The sequence below is a fragment of the Protomyctophum parallelum genome, assembly GCF_964188405.1.
Source record: "Protomyctophum parallelum genome assembly, chromosome: 7".
Lineage (NCBI taxonomy): Eukaryota > Metazoa > Chordata > Actinopteri > Myctophiformes > Myctophidae > Protomyctophum > Protomyctophum parallelum.
In genome coordinates, this window is record NC_139705.1 from 24208235 (window position 1) to 24218234 (window position 10000).

The window sequence follows — 10000 nt, forward strand, 5'->3', positions numbered from 1 at the left end:
TACTATATACAAGTGTGAAATCCTTCTGCAAAAACTTTCCTGCAGAAGGACTTTACTAACAAACTGAGTTGTCGGGACAGCCACGCACTGAACCGTTACAGAGGTGAACACATTGCATATGCATTACAAGGTATACATAACCTGCAGTTACAGCAAAAATATGGAGCATCCATTCAACTCTGAATGTGTAGAAATTGAGTGTTGCAGGTCTATTTTTAGTTAAATGAACACACAAGATTTGACTCTGTGCACATGAACAAAGATAGCTATCCAGGGATATGAACGGTATCTCTGTGAGAGTCTCAATGGTCAACACGTAACAAAGTGAATAGTATCCAACATGTGTAGACAGTGTTGAATGTACATTCATAATAAACAACTAACCAAGTAACCACGATGGTTACATCAACTTTGGATTCATGCAGTAACATGAGCAATGTTTTAGTGAACCCAGAGACATTTTAGACCACGTCGAAATTGAGGCAAACCAGTCACAAATGCACCCCAAAGTAGGTTACTACATCAGAACTCCATAACCCCAGGCTTTGGCTCAAATAAATTTTGGTTTTCATTTTGGTGACTGCATGGTGAGTACTTTTCCCCCGTGAATCGCACAAAAATGCACCTTTATCTTAAAGCCACATAAACAAAACCTTAGGCTAACATTTTCTGAATTGACCATGGACTATAGTTTCTCATGGGCATGGGTTGCATAAGGCTGTGATTATGCTAGAGGTCACGGTGGGTCAGTTTAGACAGTGAGGTTAAACTGTAAAACTAGCGTTGCTATATTCAAAAGGCTGTTAGGACCACTCACATCATCACACATGAATGCAAATGGTCTCTTTGGAACCACAAGTGTCTCCAGTTTCAGAACGTGGCCTATCTGTAATACTCCATTAAAACGCAGGCTGTCGTTTTCTGCTGTATTTTGACTTACCTCGCGTTGCGTCAAGTATTACGGTGAAGTGTGTAGAGTTGAAAACATTTTAAAAACCATGCAGAGAAAACGGCTTTGTATTTAGGCCTCACGTCGAAATTTTAAAAAGGTCTTCTACTTCCTGACAGTTTTCTGAAATACCTATATGTTTCTATATCAGTGGTGCTCAATATTTCATGTCAAGGACCCCCAAAAATGATATGTAATTGGCCACCGAGCCCCATCTGAAAATATGTTATTCCAGGAAAGAGTTGAGTTAAAAACGTTGGCTCTGAAAAGAATATACATTCATAGATTTGCACCACATTTTCACGATTCTTCAAAAATAGCAGACCTACAAGCTCGTATAGCGCTGCACTTAGTGCCGCACTATGAGCTTGTAGATCTGCTATTTTTCAATAGCTAAAGAATAACATAATCCTTAAAACACCAAAAGGGGTTCCCGCCCTGAATGGGTTAAGTCAGATCGTCCTGCATGGAACCCACGCAACAAAGATATAATTTCAAATGATGCACAGTATAGGACACGTCTACTGAGTTACTTGTCGAGGAGGTCTTCAATTCCTAACAAATCAAACATTCGGTTGACTTAAGAACCATGTTTATTTCATTTTCCAGTGAGCAAGCATGCATACTTGATACTGAGGAAATCCCAGAATCTCTAGTTTATGTGGTACGTCATTGCTCACCATATTCTCACCATAACACCCTATAGAGACCATTACTGCGGGTGAACTGGAATGGAAAACTTTTTGCAACAGTGAACAAGCGAAAATCAACAGTCTACTTGTAACATAATTTAGCCCTTTTATTTGATCATACTAAAATGTGCATATTTTCAGATGTTTGAATCGTGAACAAATTTGAACAGTTTTACCATAACATAACATGCAGCATACAACATTGCATGCATGGGACCCTGAAGATTAAGGCCAGAGGTTCAACACAGCTACCATTGTTGCTTTTAAACTGTTATGGGTCTGGTTTTATTACTTCTGTCAAACATCTGCACATATAGGTTCATGGCTTGACTAGCTATATACCTAATAAGCGTCCATACAAAAAGATCAATGTTACAATGGACAATTAGCAGGCTGTAGATGAGCCTCATCTGAACATAATATAATAATATATACCAAAACTCCCATGAGTTATATAGGCTAAAATGCAGCCTTTACTCTTATAGCGATAGCCCATATACCAAGATGCGGCACTGCATTCGTGTTATTGACATTTGACATGGACAACATGTGACAATAAGCAACGAGGTTTTGAACAAGGTGCTAAAGTTGCGTTGCGTTTCACTATACCCCGGCGCAAAGGCGCGCGCGCGTACGTGTGTGTGAGAGAGAGAGAGAGAGAGAGAGAGAGAGAGAGAGAGAGAGAGAGAGAGAGAGAGAGAGAGTGACACGTTGTTTACATCCGTGCATGTGTGAGTGATGTGTTCTAACACTTGTAGATTCGAGAACGACTAATTGTATTCTATACGAATAGTTGAATCAGGACATTTAAGATAAGATTATTATTTTTTATTATTATTATTAGATAATTCCATCAAAGCGGTTTTTAAATGGAATTGGACAATGAGATTTTAATCTTAAACACTATAGTCTCTTTTCTTTGCTCTGTGAATATAGTCACAATATGGCCATAGAATAAATGTTACGTTCGTAAAAGCAATTAGGCTATGTTGACAGTTTGGAGCTGGACATTCCGATCGATTGTCGTGTGTAAAATAATAAAAAGGACTAATTTTTATAAACAAACATAATGTTACCGTCTAAACAAAGGGTGTTTGGTAGCTTATATATCCCTGGTCAAAATCGGGTTGTATTTTTTTTAAGAAAAAAAATAGGTGAAATATAATAGGCTATTAATCCAAACAATTAAGTCTTAATTCGGACGCCTATCAGGAGAACGGCGTTCCAGGTCGTAAAATATAGACATAACTCCCCAAACGTGGCAGACCAGTGCCAATATCAAAAATAATATTGTTGTAATATTAATAATATCGATAAAAATAGGTCGTTTGTATGCCTACGCAGCCACGCCAAGTTCAGATTCATCGGTTAATTGTGGCCACACATGTAGCCTAATGTTGTTAGTTCAAGTATAGCTGACTTTTCGGCCCACCTGTGAATGTTAGCCCTGTACCTGAGGCTGCGAGGGCTGTTGCAGCCTATATCCAAACAAACTAGCACTCACTGCCTGCTTGCAACCGACTGGCTTTAATAACATATGCAACGTGTAAGCAAAATGTGTTTGCAAAACACTACAGGGGTTACTGATCAATGCGAGTCTATATATCTGTTCAGCGTATATAGCCATACATGCTGCATGGCACTCCCTGTGGATTTTGGAGCGAGCCGGGCTTTATACCCGAGTGACAGTCCCAACTCCAAGTTCCCAGACCATGTCATTGTCATGGCCTTTCTCATGCTGCAACATGCAGGCTTATACGTTATAGGCTACGGCGTGTATAAGGCAAGCTCGAGCTGAACTTCCAAAAGAACACGTCGTCACGTCACAAATTTTCAATTAAGAGTGGCAGATAAAATAACCGACCTGTTGCTCAATATAATTAGTGTGTCACAAAAGAGGGACGGTTACATAAATGACAAAAATGGGGCAACATTAAAAGAAAAGAGAATCTCCCACGCGCGGCTGTATATTATATGGGCTGGGGTATACCGTGCCACCGTGCCTTGAATGTTCAGCCCCCCCCCCCCCTCATACTCGTCATTTGCTCTCCTTCTCTGCTACTTGCAACTCAAGAGGACTGCAGGTTCTGTGGCCGTGGCCTCTGGGCTATTCAGCGCCTGGAAGAATTCCGGTGTGAGAGGTCTGCAAAGCCAGGTATTTGCGTTCATTAGCACTCGGATCAACAGGCTATCAAAGCTATTTAGAGATCAAGACCAAGTACAATTACTGGCACAAGACAAGAGCGCGTCCCGCAGCATGTTTAAGCATTTTTCACAAAGTAGACCAATTAGGTTTTTTTTTCTTCTTCTTCCTTCTTCCTTTTTTAAACTTTTACTTTTACGAGGACGTTGTGCCTTTGGCACATATGTGTGCAAGCATGCGAGATTAATGAGAAAATAAACAAACACAATAACTCATTAAAGTATGACATTACTGAAACAAATATTGTTGGTGATTATTTATTTATGTCTCAAACACACAATGCTGAATTGCGCGTTTGGTGTTATAGGCTATAATTCGTGTGGACACAATAGGCTAGTTGATGGTCAAGTTCAAAATATGACGGCCTACCAATAGTGCACTGTGCAGCCTATATAATGGCCATATTTTCTTGCTCATAGAAATGTTGAAAAATAAATTTACAGACCCTATAAAACGTAAAACTAAATATCAAACTGTTAATATACTGTATAATGTTATCTCTGATAAAGGACATAGATGCATTTTAATTAATAAAAGGTCAAAGGCTTTGGGCAAAGTTGAAAAGTTTTCAAAGGCCTTGAAAGTTGCATTTATACAATAGGCTAATTGTATACACGGAATAATTTAGGGCCGACTTTTAAAAGGTCTATCAAGCTTGCCATCAAATATATTCCCAGGTGTATTTGTATTCCACATTTTAGCACTAAAGCTTTTCATACATAAACTGCACACACACACACACACACACACACACACACACACACACACACACACACACACACACACACACACACACACACACACACACACACACATTTAATAAAAGAAAATACGAACAAAAATAATCGAGCTTTTGAAGCTTTTGAACAAGCGAGGTTGAACCTTGAATACTGAATAAATACACACATGACAGAAGACACAACAAAGTGCATTCGAGCACCAATTCAAGCGAAATACTAAAAATGCACGAAAGCATAAATCAAGCCATATCCGACCAAACAACCATAAACAAATGTCAAATAATGGGCATGGTCCGTTTCCAAACAACAAAAGTGCCCATGCATACATGTTCAACAAAACTGAATACATGATTTTTCCGTGTGACGCGAGCAACAGTCCTCTCAAAGTGGTATGGGCGCTTTCTTGCACAAGACGCATTATTGATTGGCATTCCCTGGAGGAATAAACCCAGCCCCGTATAACAGTTCCAACAGCCCAGGGACATAAACTTGCTGGAGTGCAATTTTCTTCTAAAGGTAAAGAAGGGGAAAAAACGCAGGTGTGGTTGAAAAAAAAAATCTGCGCGAAAAGATTGTAATTTCTTTCAAATATCGCATCTTGGCGTGTCGCGGTTGAAGGCGAATGAAAGAGTGCGCTGGACTCTGTATCAGATGTGCTGCAGCTCGGCTGCCTCGCCATGCCTCGCCATGAGCAGTGCTACAGCGCCCACTGCCAGGAATATTATTTCACAAGACTTGGAACGGCTCAATACAAAAAGAAAAAAGTTACTATCCCTAGCTCTTTCGACAACTTTTTGCTAACTTTGGGGAAATGTACCTTACGCCTTTTTTTTTTTAAAGTCCGACAACAGAAAACAAGCTAATTAACTAGGCCGAGCTCAGCTTTTTTTTGTATGGCAGTGAGGGTGTTTTTTTATTTATTTTTTTGTTTCACATAGCCTATACTGCCTCCGTATCTTTTCCTACCAAAAGGCAACCAGCGGTGTTTCTCATCACACGCGAAACTTCTGACTCTCTCTCTGGGAACAGGCGAAGCCCCGAGAGTGCACCATGCAACGAAAGGAGACCGCGGGACACCCCGGACTACTAGCCTATACTCTCCTACAGGACAATATTCCAGTGAAGAGCGAAAAAGTTATCTCGCCGGACAAAGAATCGTCCCCCTCTTTTTATAGGACATGACAAATGACAAGGACAACATTGGTGATATGTCCCCGGGAAAGCGGCGACTGCGACCGGACGGCGTATAAAGAAAGAGGGGAAAAAGAAAGACCTACTTTTGGCCAGTTTTCTCGCCCTCGCCTTGGATCTCATCTTGTCGGCTTGTAGATTCCTCTCTCGTCGTCCTCCGTGAGCCCAGAAGCAGCAACAACACTATCTTCATCTCACAAGCATTGTCAGTTTGGACACCTTCGCACATGCGCACAGGCCATTCAATCTGACACCCTCGTCGGGGCCAAAAAACTTTCCAATGTATTCATCATCATCACTTTTTGTCCTATCGTCCCCCCTTTAGATCACTTATCTCTTGCCCTCCTCCTCCTCCTCCCCCCTCCTCCACCTCCTCTCTCCGCACCATCTCACCCCCCACCCTCTCCTCCTCCCCCTTTACCCCCGTCCCCCATTCATTTCAAACCACCGCCATTGCCACTGCCAGCACCCAATTCTTCTTCATGGATTTTTTTTAGCCCTTTTAAGAACAAGCAACTTTTTAGTTCTTTCCTCCAACCTGCGGGATCCGGTCTGGCCATTGGACACAATCGAGGTATTTTGGGGTCAAGGTCGTAATCACGCCGTTGTTGCAATGTTATTGCAATAAATTGAATATTATGCACAACTATAAAATGAAAATGTAAATTATAGAATTTTGAACAGATTGTTTTTATATATGTGGAATATAGCCATATGGCTATAGTATTATTATTATTATTATTATTATTATTATAGTAACAACATATATTAGGCCTATTGTATTTTTAAAGCCTATAAAATACAAACAATTTGGGACATTTATTTCATTTTTATTTTTTTCATTTTTTTCCACTACAGTTTCTATTTATACGACTGTTGGCGCAAATGCTGTCTCTCATCTTGAGCCAGTGTGCTCAAATTGCTTGAGGTTATTTTTAACTTCATTAATTCAGAGCCCGCAGGCATAAATAAGGTACAGGGCAGCTACAGGCTCGATTGGAGTTACACTTATGATATGCCTCTCTCTCTCTCTCCGTGTGTGTGTGTATGGGTATAGCCTAGTCTGTGTGACTCATAGTGTGTATAGCAGCCCATGTGTGTGTGCGTGGGTGCAAACGCACGACTTTTCATATACGCTGGCTGTTTTGCCCCCAGGACAAGCAAGCGCTGTGGCGCAGCTGTTGACGCCTGCATGTAGCCTATAGCACAGTCCGAGCGAACACGAAGTCCGCATGCTTTCTCAATCTTTTACTGCATCCCATTTCACCGTATGGTAACGTTTGTGAAACATTCACTGTTATATTTCTAGAAGAAATCTCTCTTCGATGTCAGCGCCGCTGTTCCCCGGCAAGCCGCCCGCAGCGCATGCAGGTAACTCCACTTATAAGACGAATAAGCGTGTCGACTTTTTTTTTTGTATAATGTAAGTATATGACTTTTGCCTTGCACCTGTTTGTTTAGTGTGCCCCGTGAGCGCTACTGCTTGTAGTAAAGGCTATATTTGTTCCTCATTTTTGTAAGGCTCTGCTGCCTGCCTGCATGCATGCAAAAGGCTGTGCGTGCACTGCAGTCCACGCATTCTATAATCTACTGTAACCCATTTGGATGTAGGCCTAGATTTTCTTAAATAGCCTATATTTTAAGCAATTTCATGCAATTCAACAAGAAAGCCATGTGTCTCCCCACACCAATCTGCAGTGCATTATATTTTGTCAATTTGATGCCCGCATGTTATACTGTTGAAGTTGCACTTTAGACCATGTCTCCATGATATGCATATAATAGCCTTACAAATGCATGCTATATAACTTGATTAAAATGTATAGATATTTATTTTTTTGCATGTTTCACCGCATTTAAATTTTCGTAGACGTGATTTTGTTTCACATTTTGTTAAGCAAAAAAAGACATGTTATTCTTCTGATTATTATTCGTTTATTATTATATTTTATATTAATATTATTATTTATGTATTTATTTTATTCTTGCTTTTTTTGTCTGGAAGACATTAAAATAAAACAAGAAGTGTAACTGTTTTCGAGCGCTGCTTGTTAATAATTAAACATTTATATGATTTAATGTATTTGTTCTTTTGTGTGTATATATACGTTCCTTTACTTGTCATTTTCACACTGTGCCATAGAGGGGAGCGTGGGCCCACATCCTATTCAATTGCATGTCATATGGGAATGGTTTTCCTATATAGTTTTGGCTGCATAAAGGCGGCTCTATGCTGGTGCCTAGCTGTTAAAGGTCGGTGTTGATGGAGCAACTGCAGCCTGCAAAGGGGAGCGACATGGATTCCATTCCTTGTACACACCGAAGAGTTACAATTTGTAATTACAATATACTACTTTAGCCTATGCTGCATGGTTTAAGCCGCGTGTGTATTTTTTTTATGGCGCTGCTTATAATTGTTGTTGATGTTGTTGATACATATAGATTTCGTTTAGCTTACATATAGAAAAATATACTTAGTGTTAATTTAGTGTAAAAAAAATGTTATAGCCTATATTACTTCCCGGTTAAGTTTAATTTACAACATAGAATGGCGTCTACCAATTTTTTTTTCTCCCACCCCCGCCGGTTCAACGATTTGTTGCAACTGTAGCTCATTTGGACATTATGCGCACACGAAACCTGCAACAATTGATTTCAATAAAGGCTGCAGCGTGAGCTCATTAAACGTGTTTCTAGTCTATTGGACAGAAATTGTCGCATGACATTCTCCCATGAGTTCTGGTGTGAAATGAAGAGCGTGACTCCTAATCAATAATAATCAACAGTAATTTGCATACATTATCCTTATATTAGCGAGTGTGCATGTATATATTTGCATGCGAGGTGGGTCAGAGACAGACTCAAGGCTGTTCATTTCATATAGGTTGTGCAATGTGCAGCAATGTGAGTCTGGAAGGGAGAGAACAGTGAGGTGACAGGAGAAAGCTTATGGCAGTCAAAATTACTGTAACAACATTTTTGGTGGATATCTGCAGTCGTGCATAAAATCCCCAACTAAAAAGTGTCAATTAGGCCTATATATAACGCCCATTCCCGTCTACTTACAAACCCCTATTATTCGAAATACCATGTAAATAATGTAGGCCGTGAGATGTATACCGTGGATGGGAATACATCATAAATCGGTAAACGAAATTATAAACAGTGTCTACTCTGCAACAGTTGTGAGCAAATGTTTTTTGTTTATTCATTGGTGTCGGGTGGAAGCTTGGGAGCGTGGCGACAAGATATCAATAGTCCATTGTCTTAATTGATTGGCTCGTGTCGATAACGTTTCCTCCACCCCATGGTTTAGTTTAAAGTGAAACCGAGGAAAAGAAGGAGGCATTATTTGCCCATATTGTGGAAATTATTTCCACCAGGGCCTGGGCACTATCTCACTATTAGTCTGGGCCTCCGATTTCTTTCCTCTCACATTGGGCTGGACAAATGATTTCACATGGTGCAACTGCAACACCTTTTTTTTTAAAGGAGCAATTAAGTGTGATTACGCTTGTAAAGAAAAGTGTTGCTCTTCGACACTTGCCCATTGGGGAATACTTTTCTGCGTCATTTAAGCGACGGCCTTTAACGAGTTTGAGGGGGGAAACGTGCATAACGGCTGCGCACTTTGGAGTATTTTCTTTGCAGAATGGAATGGGGCTATTTTCTATTTTCTACCGCTGGAAGGAGGGGAGGAACACTGTCCGTGGCCCCGGAAGAAAGAACCGTGCATGCATGCCGCAGCGCAGGTCACTGGAACAGCCGTTCACTGGTCTGCATTAGACAGGGTTAGGCTTGTTCTCAATGTTCTGTGTATTATTTGAATTTGTCCATTACAGATTGAAGGTTGAGCAGGAGTAGGCCTACATGATTAATTACCAATAACAAGAAAACACGTTGACAAATGCAATGGAAAAATATGAAATTATACCGTTTTTTTTCTAATTTAATGGTTATCATCTGGCTTCTTCTTTTTTTTTATATAGCTATTTTGTAATGTTTTAACCTCCTATCTTTTCCTATACACAACATGCTCATGCATGCTGCAGCATTTCTCAACGTCTGCACTGAGTGGGTTTGTCTCAGATATGGATGATGTATTCTGAGGTTTGCGTAGGCAGCAGGCCATCATGTCGCATGTTTTATCCAGGTATATAAGGCTGTTTAATCCATTTAATCCTATGACTATATAAAGCGGTTAGGCTAAATGCAGAAATATAAT

The 10000-nt window shown here is 40.2% G+C and overlaps 1 protein-coding gene across 6 annotated transcripts in view; it reads right to left on the bottom strand.

The window, feature by feature from the left end:
- The window catches only part of prdm16 (PR domain containing 16), a 262651-nt gene extending 256515 nt beyond the window's left edge, over nucleotides 1-6136 (bottom strand). For 2 of the 6 annotated variants that reach the window (XM_083769954.1, XM_083769949.1), the window contains exon 1: nucleotides 5862-6136. In XM_083769954.1, the coding sequence (XP_083626080.1) occupies nucleotides 5862-5898 (37 nt within the window). In that variant the 5' untranslated portion in view covers nucleotides 5899-6136. The remainder of the gene's footprint in view (nucleotides 1-5861) is intronic. The other 4 variants (XM_083769950.1, XM_083769948.1, XM_083769952.1 and 1 more) reach the window with 4 other exon arrangements.
- Nucleotides 6137-10000: the final 3864 nt, after the last annotated feature.